Below are 27,921 nucleotides of genomic sequence, written 5' to 3' on the forward strand. Positions count from 1 at the left end.
GCATTGTAAAATGTTCACTTTCGTATTGCACCCTTCATCTCCTTTCATTTCTTAGCTAGGTTACAAATACTTTTTAGCCTTTAACTAGAAAACTGTCTGGGGTAATTTGGTGTAGGATATGAAACTGATATTATGTTATATAATCATGGTTATTATATGACAATACCCTCTAGTGGTGTATCGTGTGATATAATCATGGTTATTATATGATGACACCCTCTAGTAGTGTATCGTGTGATATAATCACGGTTATTATATGACAATACCCTCTAGTGATGTATCGTGTGATATAATCACGGTTATTATATGACAATACCCTCTAGTGATGTATCGTGTGATATAATCACGGTTATTATATGACAATACCCTCTAGTGATGTATCGTGTGATATAATCACGGTTATTATATGATGACACCCTCTAGTGATGTATCGTGTGATATAATCACGGTTATTATATGATGACACCCTCTAGTGATGTATCGTGTGATATAATCACGGTTATTATATGATGACACCCTCTAGTGATGTATCGTGTGATATAATCACGGTTATTATATGATGACGCCCTCTAGTTGTGTATCGTGTGATATAATCACGGTTATTATATGACAATGCCCTCTAGTGATGTATCGTGTGATATAATCACGGTTATTATATGATGACACCCTCTAGTGGTGTATCGTGTGATATAATCACGGTTATTATATGATGACGCCCTCTAGTGGTGTATCGTGTGATATAATCACGGTTATTATATGATGACACCCTCTAGTTGTGTATCGTGTGATATAATCACGGTTATTATATGATGACGGCCTCTAGTTGTGTATCGTGTGATATAATCACGGTTATTATATGACAATACCCTCTAGTTGTGTATCGTGTGATATAATCACGGTTATTATATGATGACACCCTCTAGTTGTGTATCGTGTGATATAATCACGGTTATTATATGACAATACCCTCTAGTGATGTATCGTGTGATATAATCACGGTTATTATATGATGATGCCCTCTAGTAGTGTATCGTGTGATATAATCACGGTTATTATATGATGACACCCTCTAGTTGTGTATCGTGTGATATAATCACGGTTATTATATGATGACGCCCTCTAGTGGTGTATCGTGTGATATAATCACGGTTATTATATGATGACGCCCTCTAGTAGTGTATCGTGTGATATAATCACGGTTATTATATGACAATACCCTCTAGTGATGTATCGTGTGATATAATCACGGTTATTATATGATGACGGCCTCTAGTGATGTATCGTGTGATATAATCACGGTTATTATATGATGACGCCCTCTAGTGGTGTATCGTTATCGTGTGATATAATCACGGTTATTATATGATGACGCCCTCTAGTGGTGTATCGTGTGATATAATCACGGTTATTATATGATAATGCCCTCTAGTAGTGTATCGTGTGATATAATCACGGTTATTATATGATGACGCCCTCTAGTGGTGTATCGTGTGATATAATCACGGTTATTATATGATGACGCCCTCTAGTAGTGTATCGTGTGATATAATCACGGTTATTATATGATGACACCCTCTAGTTGTGTATCGTGTGATATAATCACGGTTATTATATGATGACGCCCTCTAGTGATGTATCGTGTGATATAATCACGGTTATTATATGATGACGCCCTCTAGTAGTGTATCGTGTGATATAATCACGGTTATTATATGACAATACCCTCTAGTGATGTATCGTGTGATATAATCACGGTTATTATATGATGACGGCCTCTAGTGATGTATCGTGTGATATAATCACGGTTATTATATGATGACGCCCTCTAGTGGTGTATCGTTATCGTGTGATATAATCACGGTTATTATATGATGACGCCCTCTAGTGGTGTATCGTGTGATATAATCACGGTTATTATATGATAATGCCCTCTAGTAGTGTATCGTGTGATATAATCACGGTTATTATATGATGACACCCTCTAGTGGTGTATCGTGTGATATAATCACGGTTATTATATGATGACGCCCTCTAGTGGTGTATCGTGTGATATAATCACGGTTATTATATGATGACACCCTCTAGTTGTGTATCGTGTGATATAATCACGGTTATTATATGATGACGGCCTCTAGTTGTGTATCGTGTGATATAATCACGGTTATTATATGATGACGCCCTCTAGTGGTGTATCGTGTGATATAATCATGGTTATTATGTGATGATTTTCTTTGCAGAATGTGAAAGATGATGGGACTCACACATGGAGATTGAAACATTTTAACTACAAATTAAAACCAGCGTACTGTAACCTCTGTCTCAACCTACTGGTGGGGCTGGGAAAGCAGGGTCTGTGCTGTACATGTAAGTACATATACATGATTGGTACACTAGGACATGTACTGATATTTATAAGTACATATATGATTGGTACTCTAGGACATGTACTGAGACTTGTAAGTACATATATATACATGATTGGTACTCTAGGATATGTACTGAGACTTGTAAGTACATATATACATGATTGGTATACTAGGATATGTACTGAGACTTGTAAGTACATATATACATGATTGGTACTCTAGGATATGTACTGAGACTTGTAAGTACATATATACATGATTGGTACTCTAGGATATGTACTGAGACTTGTAAGTACACACTTTGTTTTTACCAGTTTGCAATTTAGTCCATTTTACATTAACAGGTCAGGTGACCTATTGTTATCCGTGCCTGTACATCGTCGTCCAGTGTCATAAATTCCTGAACATACATGACTTCACAGAACCTACATGTATATATGATTAATTTTCACATTAATAGCTGTGTAAGCATATTTGTAGGTAGAGAAACTGAATTTCATTGTCAAGGGGCCTTCATTCATGTTCATGCAATTTGACATTATACCAGTTATTTCACCATATCTACTCGTGTAAAATAAGGAATCTACAGTAAGTACAATGAATGAATTCTAGCCACTTTCAGTTACTTTCTTGTCTTGCTACCTGTGTTGTAGTGGCTATTTATAGTCCTGCCCCACTAAGACATGTAACACAACAACATTCTATACCTAATTGCTGTGTATTATCTTGTTCTTATATAACAAAGCATCATGACTTTTATAATGACAGCGTTAACTTTTCACACAGACAATCGAGAACTAACAGGATTTGCGACACGTACCTAATGCACTTGGCTTGTCCTTATACGTCTTCGTAATATGGCTAACTTGGATGATTTCGCCTTCTAATTTTAGAAAGCAGACTTTTTCTTTGAACTTTTCTCCAAACATTGCAATACTGGTTACCATTTACATTCTAGCTTGCACTATCAAAGTGCAACATCTCTAATATTCAAGGTTTTTGTTGTATTCGGGTGACTGTTAAGGTTCACAGGTCTTTTTGTTTTTCAACAGTTTGTAAATACACAGTCCATGAGAGGTGTGTACAGAGGGCCCCAGCCTGCTGTATAACAACATATGTTAAATCAAAGAGAACTCCGCAGGTACGTACCTATAGCAACAGGAATTTAAAATCATGTCTCTGTAAAATGTATTTGTCAATACACATTTGACTATTTTCATTTATGTATTTAACAATCTAATTAAAATCATTTGTTTGGGTTTCGTTTATGTACATGTACTTCACCACTAATGTACTAATAAAGTACATAGTAAATGGAACCCGGACAGGCTATTTTAAATAGACTGTGTATTTAAGGATGAACAATATACCGGCTGACTTCTTTTTGAAGCATAAATTGCTTGGTCGGTTAGTGCGGTGATTTAATGTATGACTGTAGATCGTAAGTTCAAATCTCGCAGGGAGTCCCCCCTCCCCTAATATGTACTTCCTACTAAAACTGATTTTTTTTTTCATTATAAAAAATGATTATTGTACATATCCTTAGCAGTTCTTTAATGTGATATATATTCTTAAAGTTTATAGGTTGTAAAGTTATCATAGCAAATTTTAAAAGATAATGTGGCTTGTTTCAGAAGAAAATATTCAGATAGCTGCCTCCATTTTCTGAGTGGATAAGTACTAATATGGTCCAAGTTTGTAGATGCCCTTAATATATGATGGTATTTGATAGAATTCTGTTTGAAGACAAAATTAATGATGTTAAGGTGGTTGTCCTATACCAACTATTAAATTTGTATGCATGATATCATCCTTTAGTGATATACAATGTAGCTGATAATTTGTTAGTATTAAAATATTTCTAAATTCTAGAGAATTTCATCGTGCATTACTTTTTATGAAATGATAGGGTCCATACTGAAACGTTCTAGGTACGACTTGTACAAGTTAATATTGTATATGCTAAGTTGTAAAGAAAGGTTACAGACCAGTTATCAGTCGGGCAGCTCTTGTAGCCATTTTCTGTATATTATCTATCAGGTATCAATTCTTGTAATATTTCAACCCGATTTACAGTTCAGGACCAGCAGATAGTATTCACAATATGAAACATTTTCACTATATTGATCAATGCAGTGAACATTGAATAGTATTGTTTTCTTACTTTGAAATGTATGACAAATTATTCTATGGCAGTTAGACTATAAAGACAACTTTTATATAATTATGTTAATATGAAATTTGTATTAGCTTGAGCAGATGGTGCTAGGTCATATGAATCCAAACTTTTTAATGCCCTACCTTGTATTTCATAGGTACAAATACTTTTGGTCCTGTCTGTCTTTTCTCCCCCACTCATTCCATTGTTCACCCCATCCCAACTCAACCCACCCCACTTTACCCCATCCCACCCCACCCAACTCACCCCATCTGTCCTATTTTTGCTTAAGATGCTGTTTCTTGATTTTGTATTTTTTAGGTAGTCAGTTGTTTTGAATACCATTAAGAATGCCTTCATTTAATCTTTTCTAAAATATATTATATACTATGAAATATTTATGACTTTGACTCTACATTTGACTTTGATGTCACATTTTTAAAATTTTGCATGAAGCTTATTTTCTTGAACACTGAGTGTGCAGGTTGTTGGGAGAATGGGCATTAAATTCATAGATTTGGTCTTTTGTTATGAACTAATGAAATATCCATTATTTAAGGGTGATTTTTAAAGTTTTCATTAGTTTGGTAAATACATACTGTGTACAGGGTTATTTTCGCCCCGTGTTATTTTCGCCCTATTTCTACACTTGCAGACAGTTTTGCCCTATTTTAAATTCGCCCAGACATAGTTGTGTTAAAAGAGAGATATGAGAGAAACAGTTTCGCCCACTCTTAAATTTTCCCCATGACAACGAGGGTGAATATTTCCCTGTATACAGTAACCATTATTTTATGATTGTATGATTCATATGGCCTTGACTTTCATTTATACTTCAAAAACACTTCTTCATTTTGCCACTAACTTACACCTATTCATTAAAACAGGATCGACCACAGGTAAATTCATGCTGTCCACTGATTTTAGACTTTTACATATCCTTGGTTGAGATTTTTATTGAATGCCTTGATTTTTCTGTGCATATATCTATGTTGTGGATTGGGATGAGGTGGAGCCAATGCTTTAGAGTAAATACTAGTCATTCAAGAACACTTTATGATTACCATGCTATTTCAGTCACTGAGTTTAGTTTTACATTTGTAAGACTTCCTGCAAAAGCTGAACTGTTTGAGCCTAGGTGCTTTAATTCTGTAACATTGAGGGGTTATAAGCTGAGCTGTTTGAGCCTAGGTGCTTTAATTCTGTAACATTGAGGGATTAAGCTGAGCTGTTTGAGCCTAGGTAATTTAAATTCTGTAACAATAAGGGATTTTTAAGGAAGTTTTCAAATGAAATGTTCATAGAGTATATTGGTTTACCATGTCTGGCATTTTCTTTGGTTGGTTCATTTGTCTGTGAATAGAGGTAATGTGATATTAGTCGGCTATATACGTATATATGTAATGTTCATAACCTAAAGACAACCAGTAAATGACTTTGGAGTCAGTAAATCAAATTTTATATGACCTTGATTTAATGGGGGTAATTCTCATCATTTTCTGTTACATGTTATCATCTTTGAATAAAGATACAGAATAGGATTGTTATATTGTCATGCAACAAAGTGTGAAGGTGTGTAAAATAATATGTGTCAAATCAAGTACCATATATATACTCGCCTGTAAGTCGGTTGTATATTAGTTAGGTTATTTTGGAGAGATTTGCCATTGACCCACTTAGAAGTCGGTATAACTTTTTGCAAGAATCTGTTGACAATTTCAAATCAATGCTCTAATATTTTCACCTCTGTTTCAAATAATATTTTGAGAAATGTGCCGATATTTCTTCATTTGCTCAACAAATCAATTTCAATAATATACACTTAAGATAAATAAAATCATTAAAATATGTACTAAATATTTGTACTTTATGCATAATCTTAAGAATACATAAATATAATAAGTACATGTATAATTGTTGGAGTATGGAGTTGTCTTAAAAATTATTCTATACATTACACCGTCCAGAAAAATACCAATCTTCTTAGGACTTGCCTGTAAGTCGGACATAGAGTTTTGGACCAAATTTTAACTCCCAAAAATCAGACTTATAGGCGAATATATAGTGACACTGATTGCGGAAGGGTAAGATACAGATAGATTCTCCACAGTTCTCAGTATTATCATGGAGGGATGGATGGACATTTAAGTGGCTTCACCACTTTACCTTGCCCTTGCTATTATTGTGGAGATTTAAGTGAATTCTCAACTGTTGTCCTCATTCTCATTGTTGGAGGATAGATGGAGATTGAAGTGGACTATCCACTCTTGTCTTCACTTTCATTGTTGGAGGATAGATGGAGATTGAAGTGGACTATCCACTCTTGTCTTCACTTTCATTGTTGGAGGATAGATGGAGATTGAAGTGGACTATCCACTTTATCTTGCTCTCACATGTCATTTATGTAGGATATATGTTGATTTGAGTGGACACTTGACTTTTATTAACCCTGCCCCTTGCTATGGTTGTTGAAGAAATGGATGGACATTGGTGTGGATTCTTTTTATTCTTATCCTCTCTATCATTGTTGTGGATAGATAGGGATCATGATACGGAGAATCCACTTTATCTTAGCTCACTGTCCTTTCTGTTGTGATCCATGGGGGACCATCTCAAAACTCTGTGACTATGAAATGGCAAGGTGATCATAAAATAGCTTTATGATCCTTTAATATTGTGAAGAGAGAGGAATACAAGCATGATAATTAAATGTAGGAGGTAGCTGGTTTTACTGTCCTGATTAGTGGATATCAAATGTATACATAGCTGGTAGAATTGTCTCTCCTTGTTGGGGAATGCATCCCTGGTGATGGTTAATATTCATGCAGAACCTCTGGACAATGGGAGAAAATCATAACTTATAACATGATCTTGCCACAGAAGTAACATTTTTTAGCATTATGTGTTAGCTCACCTGAGTTAAAAGCTCAAGTGAGCTTTTCTGATCGCCTTTTGTCAGTCATTCGTCTGTATGTCCATACACTTTAAACCTTTTCAACTTTTTCTCCAGAACCACAGGGATAATTTCAACTAAACTTGTCACAAAGCATGCTTGGGCAAAGGGGATTCAAGTTTCTTCAAACGAAGTGCCACACCCTTTTTGAAATTGAGATATTAAGAATTGGTAAAAATTTTGTGGCATCTTTTAATTCAAATTTGTTCAAATCATGGCCCATGGTGGTAAGATGGGGCTACAATAGGGATAAAAGTTTTCCAAGGGGATATGTAGAAAAAAAATCTTTTAAAATCTTCTCAAGAACAACAGGGCCATGATTAGTCATATTAATGTGCAAGCATCCCCAGGTAGTGCAGATTCAAGCTTCAAAATGTGGCCGCTGGAAGTAGAGCGGGCCCACAATAGGGGATCAAAATTTACATAAGAATTTATATGGAAACATCTTTAAAAATCTTCATCTCAACAACAGCAGGGCCATAATTTGTCATATTAATATGAAGAGTTATAAGCAAGCCCACACAAAATCATCAAAATGCAGTGTTCTCAAATTATATGGATTCAAGTTTTTTTGTTGGTCCCTGCAACTATAGTCCGGGGGGGGGGGGGGGGGGGGGGGGGGGTGATATTGTTTTTGTCCTGTCTGTCTAAAACTTTAACCTTGCTTATAACTTTTGAATGTTGAGTGATAGGGCTCTCATATTTCATTTGTGCATTTCTTGTGACGACCACTTTTTTGGCACTAAAGTTTTTAACCTAGTGACCTTGACCTTGGAGTTTGACCAACTTTTAAGAAAACCTATTCAATATCTCTTGAACTATTTAAGGTTGAGCATTTTTATATTTTGTATATGGATTTCATATGGCAAGACCTTTCATGTTATACTATGATCTTTGACCATGTGACCTTGACAATCTTCAGAACAGCAAGGTCATGTTAGTCATATTGGTATTGAGGCATCTACATGGTATAGTACTTCAAATCCAGTTATGTTGTGACTCTTTGGTGCCAGGTTGGGGCCACAATATGGGGTCAGATTTTTCATAGAAATAATGATAAATAAAATCTTATAAAAAATCACGACATGAAGAACAGTAGGGCCATGGTGACTTGGGTGAGCAATGCGGCCAATTGTTAGAGTGGGAGTTCCCAGTTTACAAGTCATTTTTAGTTACTATAGTAGTATTGCTCTTGGGAACTTCCTCCTAGAGATCGTTCTTTAAGTGCTGTAATACATGTATCTGTGAATTAGTCTTCATTATCAATCATCAAACAAAACATTTTTTTCTAACATCAGAAATTGATATTTATGGATTTTGATTGCTGAATGCACATTTACTATTAGATTTAATATACATTTTTCACAGTTATATATTTCTTCATTTGAATAGCATGAACATGTGCTGTATGATTTCTTTAACATTAAGGATGATTTTCTCCATGTTTGCAAACATCAAAGGTATAATTTATATTCTTTAATAAAACATGCCCCCCCCCCCTCCTGTCTTATATGTTCACACACTAAATTAATACTTTTACTATCCATCTTTAATCTTTTTTAATGCACCCTCAATTCATTCTAAAACTCTGGATGCCAAATTTATACATGTATGTGTGTGTGTTACAATGAAACTGAACTAAACTTCTCTGCTTCATCTTCAGAAGAATTCAATGAGTGTCACCAATACACTTTTCATGTAAAACTAATGATAGAAGTTAAGCACATTTAACTACAGTCACTGGCTAGGAGGACCATGCAAATTTCACTCTGAAAGCTTAGGTAGCCTTTCCTGATTGGAATTTGTCCATCGGTCATGTGGTATCTGTCATCTGTAGGTAAACTTTTCAAATTTTTACTTTTTTGGAAAAACCACAAAGCCAGTTTCATGGCACAAAGCGTCCTTTAGTAAAGAGGATTCAAGTTTGGTATAATGGAGGGCCATTTTACAAGGGGAAATAATTAAAAATAGGGTGGGCCTTTAAAAAATCTTTTTAGGAACCACTGGACCAGAAAAGCCATGTGCTTTGCTTAGAAGCTTCCTTGAATATAATGAAGATCTAAGTTCCCTAGATATAGTGAATATTTAAGTGTGTTCAGATCTTAATTCCTGGAGACAGGATGGCCATAAATTATATATGTATACATACATAGTTATACATGTATAAAGGTAGAATGCAACTGCAGAAATTGGAAATGCAGAATATAATTTGCTACCTTTAAAGGATGAAATCACAAAAATTTCCACCTGCAGAAAATACCCATTGAACTGTATACATGTATAAGAGCATTGTTAAGAGTCTTCTCAGGAACCACAAAGATACAGTTTGTCAAATGCAAGCATCGACCCTCATGAAGTGTAGATCTAAGTTGTTCACACTTCAGGGGAGACCACACTAGGGGTTCTAAGTTTTACATGGGAATATCTAAAAATAATTTTTTTTTTTTTTTTAAAATCTTCTGAAAAACCACAAGGGTTCAAGATGTCAAATTAACATGCAAGCATTCATATGTAGTGTAGTCTATTCACACCATGACCCCCAGGATCTTGATGGGACCACAAGAGGGGTTTAAAATTTTACATATTAATAGAAATATATAGGAAAATTTCTTTAAATTCTTCTTAAGAAACACTTGGACTTAAAAAGTCAAATATCCTAATGTAGTGCAAATTCAAGTTTGTTCACTCCATGTTTTGTGTGGCAAGATTAGGGCATATATTTTTACAAGTAAAAATGCAACTGCTCAGGTGAGCGATGTGACCCATGGACCTCTTGTAAAATATTGCTGCTAAAAAGACCCAAGTCCTTTATCCACAACACAAGATTTTTAGTCTCACATGATTTATAGTTGTGTACCGTATTTGTTTTTAAAAGATATTACTACAGAATACAGTGGTTATGAATTGAAAAGTCCATAGCTTAAAAGTTTTGAAATATTGCTGTATTTATTGGTATTGAGGTTCTGTGTTTTGAAATATTGCTGTATTTATTGGTATTGAGGTTCTGTGTTTTGAAATATTGCTGTATTTATTGGTATTGAGGTTCTGTGTTTTGAAATATTGCTGTATTTATTGGTATTGAGGTTCTGTGTTTGATGCATGAGAGGGATGGGAGAATTATGTATCTTTGCATGTACAATCTATTATACATATATATACCGATTCCAAATTTCAAATGCAACCATCTGATTTTTGTTTTCCTGTTGACAGGAAATGTTTCATTGACTGATGATCCTTGTTGTTATAGACTCTGAACCATCATTGGGTGGAAGGTAATTGTCCAGGAAAGTGTGATAAGTGTAAGAAATCCATCAAGACATACAATGGCCTTACAGGAGTGCACTGCCGATGGTGTCATGTATCTGTAAGTACAGTCTTAAAATACACTGTGTCTTACAAAAATAAGTTTAAATTTTAATTGGGTAAGAACTTTTATTGAAATTTCATCCTAATTAACATAGTGTTAATTTTGTAGCTGCACAATAAGTGCACTTCTCAAGTGAAACCCGAGTGTGACTTGGGGGAGTTCAGAGAGCACACCCTTCCTCCAACATCCATCTGCCCAGCAGTGCTGGTAAGAGAGAAGTGTGGCATTACAGGGGGAGACCACAATCCATCTGTTGGTCACAATCTTTACTGACCTATAACTTTGTAACTCAAGACATGAATATATTCAAATCCCAGTGTGTTATTGACCTGGAAATGTAAGTTTTATAATGGCTGGCCCTTTGGCTTTGAAAGTTTTAGTCTGTGAATTTAAGGAGCTGAAAATTACATTAATTTTGTATTACTATGTAATGTATAGAGGATATTCAATGCTTTGTAGTTGGATATGGAATTTATTTCATGAGTCGGACAGGATTTTTTAAAAATATTTTCACGGGTGTGAAGTTATAAAAAAAAGCCTGTCTCACAAGTGAAATAAATCCCATATCCAATTACAAACATTGAATTTTCTGTTTATTGCATTTTGCTTGGTTTTAGAAAATGATTATTTCAAATCTTTTAAAAGGATGTATTGTAATACACAATGTGATGTCACAATCAGTTAACATGACATCACAATCAGTTATTTTCACACTGAAAATATAATTTTTATTCAATAGATAAATTATAGTATTTCACTGTTGAAAATGTAATAAACAGTTATATAGAGGCAGATAGAAATAAAGTTTGGGTGGTGTTTCAATACACAATTTCCAAGATATGAGCTCTTTTTTGATGGAGGTACGTTCAGTATTGTGTTGAATGCTTGGGTGGGCAAACTTCCACCAGAGTTCGTTTGCTCACAAACCAAACTCTTCCACTTAGGCATTATGGGATAGCGAATTCTTAGGCCGCGTATACTGTGACGTCACTGTAGAATGACGAAAAAACATAACGTCAAACGTAAACAACTTTCAAAACAAGAACGTAAACATCAAGTTCATTACTTTACACAATAATTTGAACAGAGTCTCCCTACTTTTTAATGATATTTTGATCATTTTATGTTTAAAATAAAATCCATACTTTTATATTAATGCTCTTAATATTAATATCTTCAAACTTTTAACTGCGAACAACTTCTTTAGTGTAATTTGTCTGCGTGATAATCGCGGACTCACAATATACAAATCTGTATATTGTGGTGCGTCACATAGGAGAGGTCTATTCGTAGGTGACGTAATGAGGCCTCGACGGGGAGTTTGCTTGGGTGGGTACAAGATGTATACATATAGTATAGACTGGCTATTTAAAGGGATTGGTTCACGATTTTTGATAAAAATATTTTTCATTTTTGGTGTTAAACATTAGAAATATAGCTCATTTAATGTTGACAGCCAAAATTTTGACCTTCTGAATGCAAGAATAAATGTAATATTTTAGCCTTAAATATGTGTTATGTAAACAAAGACTCGAGTCTTTTTATGTAAACAAACAAACAAGTGAACTATTGATTTTGTAATATAATGCATCTTAATTTTGCATAGTCACAAATTTTAACTTTTAGATGACACATTTCACCCCAAAAATGCTTGAAATATGAGAGATATGATAATACTTGATCGATATCCATTTCTTTTGAAAAATTCATAAGCAATAGCATACCGCAATCTTTGTTTACAAAACAAATAATAAACTCTCTAAAATGAGCTTCTGTGATGATGTTTCACCTTAATTTTCATGTGAAATCTTTCAAACACATTAGACAGCAGATTTTGATCATTAAAAGTGAAAAACAAAATTTTGGGTAAAATCGTGAATCAGTCCCTTTAAATAAGGATAAAAGTTATGAAAGCGTAAACATTAAACTGACCATATTAAGATTAATTTGTTTGAATTAGGCCATTAGATTAATAGAAATTAAATTATTATACCCTTCATTTGTGTGGGTATTTTGGAATCACCATGTCCGTCTGTATGTCTGTATATTCATATATATATATATATATATATATATTATATATATATATATGTGTGTGTGTGTATATATGTATATATATATATATATATATATATATATATATATATAAAGCACAAACAATTATAACACCCAACCTTACGTTTACCCCTAGGATCTAAACGATACATGTGAAAATCAATTAATTAATACCGGTATATGAAGCACTAAATAATCACAACTAGGTACTGAAAATTTTCGCCCCAGCCCGGGGTCGAACCAGTGACGTACGGCACCCACCGCCTAGCAAGATTGTCAAACCAATGCGTAAGTCGTTGTGGCCGAGTGGACTTACGCATTGGTTTGACAATCTTGCTAGGCGGTGGGTGCCGTACGTCGCTGGTTCGACCCCGGGTTGGGGCGAAAATTTTCAGTACCTAGTTGTGATTATTTAGTGCTTTATATATATATCTATATATATATACTCTAGCAATTTTTAAACCATTGTACCAAATTAAGAGAAATGATAATAAACAATTGTATTTTCTGAAAATCCTATTTATTGGTATAGTGTTATATTGAGTGTCACAGTAAATATTTCAATTATTTTAATATTTGATTGATTCACTGATATTTTTAAAGCAACAATTTCAATAATAAATGATATAGAAATCTACTAGATGACCATTTGATTAGACAACTTCTTGTTTGATATGAGGAAGTCTGTTTTTATATATCCATTATATAGTGTCCCTTTTTGGGGGGGGGGGGGGGGGGGTATTAGTCCTAAAAGGACATTTCTAGTTATTTATTTCCTCTACTACATTAGTGATACTTTAATCAAAGACAGATGGTGATTATCAGTTTTTGTTTAAGCTATTTTATTATCAAATACTCATAAACTTACTAAATTTGTATGTCCCTGCAGTGCTGATAGTTGCATGATGTCTGGTAATCATCCTTTAGACAATATATGAATGCAGCAATAAACATTTATACCCACCACATGAATATGACAACATATTTTGTATCCCACTGTGCATAAGAGTTCAACAAAGGGAAATAACTATTGGGCAAGTTAGAAATTGTGTATTAACAGACCAAGGTTTAGTGGGGTTGCTACCCATAGGGTTTGTAAATGAAGTGATTTTCACATCTGCTTGTTTTCTGATCTTTTTGTCAATGATTTATGAATTGATACATAATTTGTAGGTAATGGTATTTTGATAATATATGTCCACTAATTCAGCTTCCTCGATTTAAGCAGCTCTACAACCATGAGGCATGGTTTTTGTAGGGAGTGCTCTGTAATGACTTATTCCAGCACATCTAATTTCAATGGTCTGCTATAAATAACCTTGTATGATTATCATAAAGTTATGTCCTGGCATTGAGAAAACCATGTGTTTGTTTTGTCTTACAGGGTCCAAGGTCAGGAAAAAATGAAAAGAAGGAACTACAGCGATCAGATTCAGCGACCTTTGATTGCTCGGTAAGATATATGTTTTGTTTTTTAGTGTTTATTTTAACCCTGTGTATTTTACAAAGCAAGAACAATGATACTTTGGACTTTGTATTGTTAACAAACTTGAATGGATATTTTAAGATATGGTCCATTTAGTTTTGTCTTTTGTATTTAGGAAGCAGAAATTGGCTTCCCCTCGTGTTTGACAGCTCATTGAGTGTTAATTTTTGTAAAAATCTCACTAAATATGAGAGTCTTTAAGTCTGTATAGGATATTTGCAGTTTATAAACAGTTTAGTGCAGTCAATTCTGGAGGTACTGGGTTGTGGGACTTATAATGACAAATTTTGATTCAGTCCAATGAAGTTATGTTAGCATGACTTGTGTAATGTGTCATGAAAAAGTCTAGCATATACACTGATAACACCAATTGTAAGTCCAAGGGTTCCTTTTTCCTGTTTGAATTGTATGTCATATTAGTTTAAGATTATTTTAGTGGAATGGTGTTTCTGTATTTTTAATCACATGTAATAATTTTTGCATGTTGGTATTGTTCTTCTGAATGTGCATGTTTTATGAATAGTATGGAATGTTTGTGCCTTGTTTAGATTCCAGTTTTGATGAGTATGAAAGTTAAATCATAGTAACCTTTTGATTTGCAGAAAAGATTGTTATTGAACTGTATCAATTAAAGGCTCTATTGATTAAAAACTGCCATGATGCATAAACACAGTTGCTTACTCTAATCGTTTCAATTTTTATCAGTAATTTAATTCTCAATACTTTTAGACAAAATTAAGATTTTGCTTATATGTTCAAAACATTGATATTGAAAAACTAACTGCAAATTAAGCTGACAAGTGTAAGAATTGACAATTTTAAAAGAAAACTTATAAAAAGAATTATTTGCTTACTTAATTGAAATTATGCCACCAAAGTACAATATTCAAAACTTGGTACAAACAAGCTTAAAAATGTTTTTGTTAACTCATGTACATAACTTTGAAAATTGCGATCAACTTCTAAAATTATTAAATTTTATGATAAAGATACATGTATTATGACTTTCTGTAGAGTGTTGTTAAGAAAACGAAGGGACAACAGTGTGAATTTTGAATTATTTTTGTATTTTAGAAAATAGACCAAAGTTTATATTTTGTAAGTGAATGCCTGTGTAAAAATGAATGCACTGATCAATCTCCTAGATATCCTAACTAAATTCTGTTTCTTTTATAGCTCACTTAAGCTTAATTTTCTGGTCAAAGTTTCTCTATTGTCATTTTGTTCATCTGTGATCTTTTACACTTCAGCTGACTCTGCCACAAAGCATCCTTTGATAAAGGAACATACGGTCAATTTTGTTTGAATTATGGCCATAATCCCTTTGGGATCATCTGAAATATTCTCATTTTCCTTGGGAATCACTCAAAATCTTTCCATTTGCAAAACAATTACAGTTTACCAACCTTAAGATAACTTTTAAGACTTGTAGTTAAGAACAATCCAATGGTGAGTAGTAAATTGAAATAGGGCCACAGTTTGGGATCCCAAACTTTGGATCTCTTGAAGAACAATGTGACTTAGGTGAGCTATGTTGTCAGTGAGCCTCTTGTCGTAAAATTGTCTGTCGCATATAACGTCTGCTTCCTCTGAAGATACCTGTAATTCTGGAGTTTGCTTGATGTATTTTGTGTGTTGAAATAAACCCAAGACTGATATACCCTAATTGTTGCTTGAATTCCTTTAATTTATATACATGTGTATATTCATAGAAAAATAACCATGTAAACCAATTAATCTTTAAAGGACAGTAATTTCTTTTTTAGCTGATTATTCATGGAAACATTTTATAGCTTCATAATACGTTTAAAAAAATATGCATAATGCTTTTCTATTTACCGTAGGTTTTGAATTTCCTTTTAATTTATTACAATTACTGTGATTATATGAAGGCTTTCAGTCTCAATTAAACTACCGGTACCTATTTATATCAGATATGTTAAAATACCATTTAATAGTTAATTGATATACACATGCAAGTTCTGAGATGCATGCAAGTTATTTCCCTTTAGAGAACTTCTGTACAAGGTAAGGCACAAAAAGAATTTCCTTAGGTGTGGAACGTGCCTTTCACTACATGTGTAAATGTATGCAAAAGTTTCTCGTGTGCAGTTTCATCACCTGATTTAGATTATTGAAACGTAAACCAAGTAGTAACTTAATCCGGATTCAGGGAGCGTGAATCGTATAGTAACTTAATCCGGATGCAGGGAGCGTGAATCGTATAGTAACTTAATCCGGATTCAGGGAGCGTGAATCGTATAGTAACTTAATCCGGATTCAGGGAGCGTGAATCGTATTGTAACTTAATCCGGATTCAGGGAGCGTGAATCGTATAGTAACTTAATCCAGATTCAGGGAGCGTGAATCGTATAGTAACTTAATCTGGATTCAGGGAACGTGAATCGTATAGTAACTTAATCCGGATTCAGGGAGCGTGAATCGTATAGTAACTTAATCCGGATTCAGGGAGCGTGAATCGTATAGTAACTTAATCCGGATTCAGGGAGCGTGAATCGTATAGTAACTTAATCCGGATTCAGGGAACGTGAATCGTATAGTAACTTAATCTGGATTCAGGGAGCGTGAATCGTATAGTAACTTAATCCGGATTCAGGGAGCGTGAATCGTATAGTAACTTAATCCGGATTCAGGGAACGTGAATCGTATAGTAACTTAATCTGGATTCAGGGAGCGTGAATCGTATAGTAACTTAATCCGGATTCAGGGAGCGTGAATCGTATAGTAACTTAATCCGGATTCAGGGAACGTGAATCGTATAGTAACTTAATCTGGATTCAGGGAGCGTGAATCGTATAGTAACTTAATCCGGATTCAGGGAGCGTGAATCGTATAGTAACTTAATCCGGATTCAGGGAGCGTGAATCGTATGAAATGCTAATTGTATCTCCTGCTTCGATGGCTCATTTGTAAGATTACTAGGTTATTATTGCAGATACATGTATGACATATTGTAATTTTTTTTCTCTCTCTGGTAAAACATTTATTTTGATTGTCTTTATATTTTCTACAGTTATATCTATTCACAGAAAGTGCTTTTCATATTATATTATTGTCTTCCTCTTTGACTCCAGGTGTATATACTGTTAGATGCACCTCTGATACAGAAAAGCTCTGAGCTTCAAACTTGACATGTTCTCTTGTTTCTGTGAAGTACATTTGTACCTGCCAGCATAGTGTGTAAAATGATGGAACTTATGAATGGCAGATATTTTGCCTGAGAAAATTATCTAAATCTACTACATCTAGCTTATTCATTTTTGTCATGCTCAACGATTGATTATGACAACAAAATTTCATGATTGAATTTGCAATTGATGCATGATTTCTTACAAACATTTTAGGGTCAAAGTTCGTTTCAAATCTCGCCTGTCCCAGGATCTCATCCATTGCTTGTGTTTGTGAATCCCAAGAGTGGAGGAAAGCAGGGTGCAAAGTAAGACTGATTAAGAGATGGTAATGTTCAGTGAATACTACCAAATCCAACAGGCATCTGAAACACACAAGTCATACTGTAAAGGACTATATATAATATGATAAAGTTACTTGTGTTTTTCTATAGAAATAGTAAAGTATAGTATTCATTGTGAGATAAAAAGTTCTATCAAATAGGAAAACTTCTTGCTGTAAATACCCTCATATATGAACTTGTGCACAAAGATTAGGAAACTGATATGGGAAATTACAAAAAATAACAACTGATAAACAAGGTAGTGAACCGATTCATGTATTATCAATATATGTATGATTTATGTATGATTTATGATACTTTACAAACCAATGCTGATATTTTTCATGTTTTTCCACAGATTAATTAGAAAGTTCCAGTATCTTCTGAATCCAAGACAAGTATATGACATGATCAAGCACGGGCCGACTCAGGGGTAAATAGCACTTGAATTTATTAGATAAAGTTTGCAAAACAAAAAAGATTATCCTTATTATTAGCTCACCTGAGCCGAAGCGAAGGCTCAAGCGAGCTTTTCTGATCATATTTTGTCCGTCCATTTGTCTGTCCGTAAACTCCACATTTTCATATTCTCCATAACTGCAGGGCCAATTTCAATCAAACTTGGTACAAAGCTTATTTGGGTGAAGGGGATGCAAGTTTGCTCAAATGAAGGGTCATACCCCTTCAAAGGGGAGATAATCACGAAAATGCGGTGGGGTCATATAAAAATCTTCTCAAGAATCACTGAATATATTTAATAAGTTAGGTTTTTTTTAAAAGTAGGTCAAACTCCAAGGTCAAAAGATCAAACACCATTGTGTCACAAGGTCTCACAATAAAGAATATATAATAAGAAATATGAAATCCCTACCTTAGATAGTTCCAGATGTACTTGATAGGTTATAATTTCTTAAAAGTAGCTCAAACTCAATGTTCATGGTCACAAGTTAAAAGGACATGATATGAAACGAAAGCTCTTGCCATAAGATATGAAAGATCTACCTGAAATATGGGGTCAAAATGTTTCATGGGACTAAAGATTTATTTTAAAAAATGACAACAGCTGATCAACATAGGGGCCAAGGTGATTCAGATGAGCTATGTGGCCCATGGGCCTCTTTTATTAAAGTTGTGTATGCCGTAATCTTTGGATATTATCATAGGAATAAAAAAGCAAGTGTTTTATATCAAGCTACATATATATAAGTTAATCAAATTATGCAAGTTAACTTATCGAAATTGTCGAATCTTGTTATTTTTATCATACTGGTTTTTAACATCGAACAAAATGCTGGTTAATACAGCACATATACCTTTGACTTTGGTATAGTTAAGAAATGCTTGATTGCGCTACAGGTTGCAGTTCTACAAGGACGTTCCAGGTGCCCGTATACTGGTGTGTGGAGGGGACGGGACGGTGGGTTGGCTCATTGATGCCATGGACAAAATGGGCCTCACCGAGCGTCCCCCTGTTGCTGTTCTCCCCCTGGGAACAGGGAATGACTTAGCGAGATGTCTGAGATGGGGAGGAGGTATGTGTAACATAATGGGCATATAACCACTGGGTATTCTCAAAACTATAGCCATCTGTATCCTATTATTTTCTAATCACTAATGTATGTACAGTAGTTTGTTGTATAATCATACCAAACTTAAATAGCCACAATTTCCTATGAAGGTTTTGGGAGGTCAAAGGTCGTAGCATTAGATGAAGGTTTAAAGTTGAAACAGATGAAAACATTCGATCAGGGTGTAAAAAGCTTTGGGTAGGTTTAAAAGAAATGCTAGCTCATTAGCATTCAAATTTTTAATCCCCCCCCCCCTTTACTCTGGCCCAACCAGCCATTTCGATAAAAAGCACACTTTTTCTGATTAATGAAAACCTGGTTCCCAGAATTCCTCTTACATTTTATGCAGAAGGCTAAGATCAACAGAGTGACAACTAAATCATACATTAATAAAGCAAAATAGAACTTCTGCATGAGTAAGGCTTAATGAATGGAGGAAGTGAGGAATTAAGAATACCCAAGTACACTTGCCCAACCTACACTTCATTGCATCATGACATAAGCAGCAAGAAAATGTAGTGAAGGAATGGGGATCTCAAACATTTGACCAGTAATGAAATGGTGGGAGTTGGAATGACCCCTTGCCAATCATAATACTCAATGTGCCTTGACATAAGCAGGAAGAATATGATATGGTTTAGGGGTAGGGATCTCAACTGTTTTTTAAGACATTTGGCCAATTATAGAAGATGATATAATAAAATTTTATTAGGTCACCTGAGTAAACTCAGGTGACCTATTGCAATTGGTTGTTGTGCATCATGCGTTAACATTTGAGCATTTTTAACTTCTTAATAACTACCATTCCAATTCTTTTCAAATTTGGTATGAAGCATCATTGGGACAAGGGGGACATAAATTGTAAATTTCAGGACTCCAGCACCCCTGGGGCCTTAGGGGATGGGCAAATACTGCCCAAAATTGACCAATTTTCAAAACTCTTCTCAAGAATCACACACATGAGAGAAAAACTAATTGCATAGTGATGTAAAGCAGGAAGACCTCTACCAAAATTTTTAATTTCGTGATCCCTGGGGTAGGGGTTCTGACCCCAGGGCGGGGCCAAACTTGGTATATAGTGTTTATGTGTAAAACACTGAAATTACATCTTCTTTAATGCTATTGATACTAAATTGAAAGTAAATAGATATTTAGAAAGAGCAGGTAGTCTTTTACCAAAATTGTAAATTTGATGATCCCAGGAGTAGGTGTTTTGGTATCAGGGTGGGGCCAAAATGGTCAGTTATCAAATGTGTGAACAATAGACATTTTTAACTTCTTCTTGATAACTATCATTCGAATTCTTTTCAAATTTGGTATGAAATATATTTGGAACAAGGGGAACTTAAATTGTAAATTTCAGGATTCCTGCACCACTGGGGCCTTAGGGGTAGGGCAAAAACTGCCCAAAATTGACCAATTTTCTAAAATCTTCTGAAGAACCACACATGTGTAAGAAAAACTAAATGCATAGTGACGTAGAGCAGGAAAGCCTCTTCCAAAATTGTAAATTTCATGATCCTCGGGGTAGGGGTTCTGACCCCAGGTTGGGGCCAAACTTGTTATAAAGTGTTAATTTGTAAAACACTTAAATAACATCTTCTTTAGTGCTATTTATACTAAATTGAAATTGAATGGATAGAGCAGGTAGTCTTTTACCAAAATTGTAAATTTGATGATCCCCAGAGTAAGGGTTCTGACCCCAGGGTAGGGCCAAACTTAGTATATAATATTTATGTGCAAGTTTGCTGATACATGTACTGTATAAAATCTAAATGCATACTTAGGATTAAAACATTTTTGTTGTGCAATCCTTTGTCATTTTAGGCTTTTTGTATAGAAGAAAGTCCACTTGTAGTGAAAAAGGTTACCTGTAGGTGTCCAATAAGTTGACAATTGCTGTCCATTATTTTTAAGAATGGACAGATATTGTCCTTTCTTAAAAATAATGGACAGTAATTGTCAACTTATTGGACAGTGCCAGGTAAACCCCAATAACTTAATAGACGTCTACAGGTAGGCTGAAAATAAGAGGAAGACAATACATTTGTCAAAGAGTTACAAATTTAATTTTAAATTCCCTACAAGTAAGAATCAACACAGATATCGGAAAAATCACTGAAACACTTAAAAACGATATTTCCCTTTAGTAGAATTCTCTGCTTCAACTCGTAACATTCACAATTTTTAAATTCCATTGCCCATTACTATATTGCATCAAAACTTAAATTTTGAAAGACATTTTTCCATACTGTATTTGAATTTCGCTGGATTCAGAGGCATTTGTATTCTTTATTAGCATACATCCTAATTCTGAATTATCATTTTTGCTTTCATGAATAATTTCATTTCATGAGATAGGCGTATTGGGTTTTTTTTGACTGGCATTAATTATTTCCTCATCCAAATATTCGAAAACACAATGCTTTTCAGATCAAAATTTGGCTCCATAACTTTCTCACCCTCCATATCCAGAATATAACACTCATTTAAGATAATATTTGCAGTACTTTCACTAAAATCCTTTTTGATTGTGCAATGAAAATGCTCTCCCCATCAGAGGAAGACATGTTGATATGGCTCAGTACTATGCAAAGAGTGAATATAAAACCTGCAGTAGAAGACTACTTACCTGACACTGTCCAATAAGTGAACAAAAGAAACAGAATTCTACGCAAGACTTGTTATATTGCCAGACTATTCAAAAATAGCTTTATTCATAATTATCATCATCAATGGGTTTTAATACCTGAGTCTGTCCATTCTTAGAACAAAAGATGTAATGTTTTAAGTAGGATATAAGCCTCAAACTGTCCATTCTGTGAGAGAAAGAACTGATCTCAGCCCTATGGGCCTCGATCAGTTCTTTCTCTCACAGAATGGACAGTTTTTGGCTTATATTCTTTACATAGCAGAAAAGGATGTACTAAAAATGGTGAATTTCATAACCCAGGGTTATGGCTTTAGGATGAGTCCAAATTAGTCATATATTTTGATGTTTTAATGTTAATACACCTATCATATAAAGCCTTTCATCAGTGCATGCACTTTTGAGGGCAGTGAAGTTTGAAGAACACATCTTGTTTTATACTGTTGCTGAACATTAGAATTTAGCTTAGATATTCAGAACAGGACAACAATTTCTAGATTTTATAGCCCATGGAAGTAGTGATACTTTTTCACTAGTATTCAGGTGACCGATAAGGCCTGTGGGCATCTTGTTATATTTTCTTACTAAGGCCTGTGGGCATCTTGTTATATTTTCTTACTTACATAAAAGTCTTCTCGGGAACCACTAGGCCATAAAAATGGAGATTTACCTGAAAGCTTCCTGGTATAAGATAGATTCAAGTTTGTTTAGATCATGGCCCCCGGGGGTAGGATGGGGCCACAATGATTGATTGATTGATTTATTGATTGATTGAATATTGTTTAACGTCCCTCTCGAGAATATTTCATTCATATGGAGAAGTCACCATTACCGGTGAAGGGCTGCCCTATGTTCGGCGCTTACTACCTTTGAGCAGGGAGGAATCTTTATCGTGCCACACCTGCTGTGACACGGACCTTGGTTTTTGCGGTCTCATCCGAAGGACCGCCCCATTTAGTCGCCCCTTACGACAAGCAAGGGGTACTAAGGACCTATTCTAACCTGAATCCGCACGGGATTGGGGCAACAATAGGGGATCAATGTTTCACATATTTATATATAGGGGATCTCAAGAACCACCGAGCCAGAAAAGTTTACATTTGCATGAAAGCTTTCTGACAAAGTGCAGATTCAAGTTTGTTAAAACCATGTCCCCCGGGGGTAGGGTGGGGCCACTATAGGGGATGAAAGTTTTACATACAAATATATAGGGAAAATCTTTAAAAATCTTCTTCTAAAGAACCACAGGGCCAGAAAAGTTTATATTTACATGAAAGCTTCCTGATGTAGTGCAGATTCAAGTTTGTTAATATCATGGCTCCCAGGGGTAGGGTGGGGCCACAATAGGGGATCAAAGTTTTACATACAAATATATAGGGAAAATCTTTTAAAAATCTTCTTCTCAAGAACCACTGGGCCAGAAAAGTGTACATATACATGAACGCTTCCTGATGTAGTGCAGATTCAAATTTGTAAAAATCATGGCCCCCAGGGGTAGGTTGGGGCCACAATAAGGATCAAAGTTTTACATGCAAATATATAGGGAAAATCTTTAAATATGTGACCCATAGGCCTCTTGTTAATGCCTTTTAATAATGTTTTAAAATGGGTCATTATCATTTCTTTCGTAACCTTTTTTATGCCCCCGTAATTGCTGATTCGGGGACATACATATATGTATAGTATTAGTCTGTCTGTTAATCTGCAAAAACTTTAACCTTGGCCATAACTTTTGAATGGATGGTGATAGGGCTTTCATATTTCTTGTGACAAGTTAAGACCGTTCATTCATTTTTTTTTTTACTTTGTTATCTTCACATTAAAGTATGATTGTACTTTTGAAAACTTTAACATGGTCATAACTTTTTAATACTTAGTGATAGGGCTTTCCTATTTCACATGTGTTTCCCATTTGACAAGACCTTTCTTTAAGTACCAAAATTTTTGACCTCCTGACCTTGATATCGGAGTTTGTCAAATTGTCAGACCTACTTTTGAAAAAAAATAAACTTTGACCATAACTTTGAATAGTTAGTAAAAGGGCTTTCATATTTCACATGTGTATTCCTTGTGATAAGACCTTTCTTTGGATACCATAATTCTATATAGAGACATTGGTGATTCACAAACATGTCTTGTTTCATTCTGGCCTTAGACCCCATAATGATGTTGTTCAGTATAGTCAGAAAAATGAGAGAAGCAGGTCCACAAGTTTTGCTTGTTAGTTCTCAGTTGTTCTTTTTCATCTGTTGTTTTAATAGTTTACTAATTTCAAAAGTTTTAATATCAACCTCTATATTGAAAAAAAAAAAATAGTAACATACTTTCAAGTGTTTTAAAAATTATGGAACTATATATCCAATGTGAAGGGTTATTTTTGCAGTTGAAAAAAGTATGTGTTTAAATATGTCTGAGTTTGTATGACAGCAGCAAGAAAATATAATTGTTTATAAATTGATCTGCTATGTTGCAGGTTATGACGGTGAAAATCCAGTGAAGACTCTTCAAAAGGTCTCTCAGAGTACGAAGATTATGATGGACAGGTGGAAGATAGAGTTTAGTAAACCGGAGGAGGGAGAGGAAGAGGAGGAGGGGGACCCCATTCCATGCAATATCATCAATAACTATTTTTCCATTGGTGTTGTAAGTACACAGTTAACACAGTTGTCTTTCTTTGATGAGAGTTTGTACATCTTGTGTATGGGAGAAAATTCATGTTGTCCTTTGTTTTCAGGATGCATCTATCGCTCACAGATTCCATCTAATGAGAGAAAAACATCCTGAAAAATTCAATAGCCGGTAGGATTTCCATTAACTTTGTAACTTAGATTTGCTGATATTTATGAAGTAAATTATTTTTAAATCTCAATCTGAAAAGATTCATAAATGAGGATCACTTCACCAAATTTTAAACATCTCATATGAAGTGATTTCACCAATGAAAGATTGAAACTATCTGTCAATTATTTTTTTGTTTATTTATTTCTTTTTATTGCTTTTTCTAAATTGATAAAACAGAAAACACCTCTATTATTATTTCAGAAAAGACTCGGAAAAATTAATTTTAAAATGATTGAGAGCGTGCACCACTCTTTCAATGGAGAAATCATAGTTCATATGAGAGCCATTTAATAAAATTTTGGTGTAGGTCAAGGTCCACATTAAATATGCCATGGCCTTTTTCATTCTTTGATTGCAATTTCTATTAATATTTCAGGATGAAAAATAAGATGTGGTATTTTGAATTTTACACCTCAGAGACTTTATCAGCCACATGTAAAAACCTTCATGAAGAAATCGACATAATGGTATGTAAAAATGAAATGAAGTTTTGAATGATTTTTTTATTATTTTGATGATCGTTGATTTGATAATGGAGATTTCTTGTATAGATGCTTGACAGAAGAGTATTTAGATTAAGTCATGGAATTTTTGCAAAAAACTACATGTTTTTTAAAAGGCTTTTTTTTAATGTTGTAATGAACATTTTGTGTAAAATAATTGAAATTCACCTGGAATTGTTATACTTTTAGGTAATTAGCTGTTTCACTGAAGTGTGTTTTGTCTATTTTAGTGTGATGGGTATGCCTTAGATTTAGCCAATGGACCCAGGTTAGAGGGTATTGCTCTTTTAAATATTCCAAGTATCTACGGTGGTACCAATCTATGGGGAGACAACCCCAGCCAAAAGAAGCGCAGAAAAGCTCAGAAGGCCGCCAAGAAGGACAAGGACAGGGAGTTCTCTACCAGCAGCATGTCTTCAGCAGAACTTGCCATTGCTGTGCAAGGTCTGTGTTATCAGTGTGAAAGTATCAAATATTATAATTGAGCCATTCCTAGCAAAAAGGACCTTTATCTTATCCAAAAAATGTTTTTCAAAAAAGCTGTAATGAAAAAATGTTACATCATTTTTTGCGTGCTTGTAAAGAAAAAGGTCATGATTACCAATCATGAGTTGGTTGTCATCTTTGATTGACTGTAATATTTTAACGACAATCAAGATTGCTCTAATATTTTGAGGGATGTTCTCTATAGTTCACACTTTAGAACTAAAATACTTAAGGGCCCTTTTTGCAACGTGCAGTTTTTAGAGAGTATAAAATAGAGGTAGTTGTGAAGCAACCAGTGTTTTATCCCAAAACACAAGCACACCTTAGAATAACTGTGAATGTGGTCGTTTAGAGCATAAAAGGAGTGTGTGGGTAAACACGAGTTATTTTCAGGAACACCCCTCTCTTAAACAGCTGTAGTAATGAATTGTCGTCAGACTCTTCTGCAGATTTGGCCTAGAATCAATTAATGGCCAAGAGAAGAAGCTATGGGGACCTCATTTAGTGTATCTATTAGCTTGGCTGTTCTTATCTGGACTCTCTATTGTAGAGAAGTTAATTGGACCTGTGTCTATTACTATGATTTACAAATCTCAAAAAATTGCACACAGGAGGAAGCATTTTGTCACATGCATCGCACAAACTATCAGCGTTTAAGCTGTTCATCAAAAATAATTTTGCCACCATTCTATAATCATCACATTGCCATGGCAACAATTTTTTTAATTGAGAAAGCTCTGTTTGGTCCTGACAAGCTTCTAAATAGAACTATAAACAATTTGTCATTTTGACATGAAAGTCGTTATAAAATGTAATAAAAATCGGCAGGATCTTGGTTTTCCATATTGTACCTGGCCTGTCTGTTTTATTGATTTTGCACAGTTCTGATTATATGGCATGGTGCATCAGCAATGGAAATCCTAGCTCTCAGTTTTTGGGGGGAAGATTAATTACTGTCTCTAACTAGGTTACAGCTTTTTAGGTATAAAAAAAATCCCACAAAATGATTACTGAATAATTATTAGCCTTAATAATTAGTCTGTTTAGACTGTGTGTGTAAATTTTTTACATACTGTTTTTTCATGAAGCAGTTTACTGTTTTCTATCTTAGATAGGTATGTATCTACAGATTTTTTTCTAATTTCTACAGTATTATAATCAAGTAATGTTGAAATATTTTTTTGTATGGGGTAGTTTATGGTTTGCTTAAATATCTGCAATTTCTTAAAACAAAGCATGTGCTGTAATTTTAAAATTTACAAGGAAATTTTAAAAAAGTGAATGAATTCAAAGCAAATTTGTGATATATTTTAATAGATTTAAAAAGACAAAAGAAACCATGCAGGGCCCTGTTTTACAAAAGAACTTACGACAGAGACTAGAAATGTTATATATATAGTTCTAAAAACTTGTCAACTTAATTTTGTAATATCATACTTCTTATTTACATTAAAATCATAATTTAATTAACGTAAAGCATAGAATAAATTACAAAAGATTTTAGTCTTAGTTGTAAGTTCTTTTGTAAAACAAGGTCAAATTCCAAGTATGACACATGTATATAAATATTCTTCATATTGTTAGGGCATTTGGGAATGTGCAACACCTATTATTTATTTCCCATAATACTTTTGGATATTCCAATAAATAATGAAATTGTGTTTAGATTTTTTTTCTTTTGTTTGTTTTTTCCTCCTCTGATTTTTTTTTTCTGTCTGAATCAGTAAATAAATGGTTTAGGTAGTGTGCAATATCAAAATGTATCAGATGTAGTACATTAATTTATTTTGTATTAAGTTTCTGATGAAGAAAAAAAAGAGAGAGACTCTTTTTTTGCACAAATTAAGTATAATTCCCAACAATCACCAGTAATTTGAGGATCAATTTTCCTGAGAATCTGAGTGTCATTTACTTTTTTCATCAGTTTATGAATTACCAATAACATGAAATTTTATAATGCCATATCTTTTGAAAATTGCTTAATGATTTGTGCATGTGGTCGGTAAGAGATGTAAA

The 27,921-nt window shown here is 34.2% G+C and overlaps 1 protein-coding gene across 34 annotated transcripts in view; it reads left to right on the forward strand.

Annotated features, from left to right (window-relative positions):
* The window catches only part of LOC125646259 (diacylglycerol kinase beta-like), a 100,437-nt gene that overhangs the window by 62,172 nt on the left and 10,344 nt on the right, over window positions 1–27,921 (forward strand). For 15 of the 34 annotated variants that reach the window (XM_056140955.1, XM_056140963.1, XM_056140969.1 and 12 more), the window contains 14 exons: window positions 2,238–2,364; window positions 3,419–3,507; window positions 5,412–5,423; window positions 10,725–10,841; window positions 10,953–11,051; window positions 14,284–14,352; window positions 15,460–15,483; window positions 17,751–17,842; window positions 18,216–18,290; window positions 19,214–19,389; window positions 24,549–24,718; window positions 24,810–24,874; window positions 25,293–25,383; window positions 25,650–25,863. In XM_056140955.1, coding sequence (XP_055996930.1) covers window positions 2,238–2,364; window positions 3,419–3,507; window positions 5,412–5,423; window positions 10,725–10,841; window positions 10,953–11,051; window positions 14,284–14,352; window positions 15,460–15,483; window positions 17,751–17,842; window positions 18,216–18,290; window positions 19,214–19,389; window positions 24,549–24,718; window positions 24,810–24,874; window positions 25,293–25,383; window positions 25,650–25,863 — 1,420 coding nt within the window. The remainder of the gene's footprint in view (window positions 1–2,237; window positions 2,365–3,418; window positions 3,508–5,411; window positions 5,424–10,724; window positions 10,842–10,952; window positions 11,052–14,283; window positions 14,353–15,459; window positions 15,484–17,750; window positions 17,843–18,215; window positions 18,291–19,213; window positions 19,390–24,548; window positions 24,719–24,809; window positions 24,875–25,292; window positions 25,384–25,649; window positions 25,864–27,921) is intronic. The other 19 variants (XM_056140970.1, XM_056140965.1, XM_048872464.2 and 16 more) reach the window with 3 other exon arrangements.

Source organism: Ostrea edulis, chromosome 6 (assembly GCF_947568905.1).
Source record: "Ostrea edulis chromosome 6, xbOstEdul1.1, whole genome shotgun sequence".
In the NCBI taxonomy this organism is placed as follows: domain Eukaryota; kingdom Metazoa; phylum Mollusca; class Bivalvia; order Ostreida; family Ostreidae; genus Ostrea; species Ostrea edulis.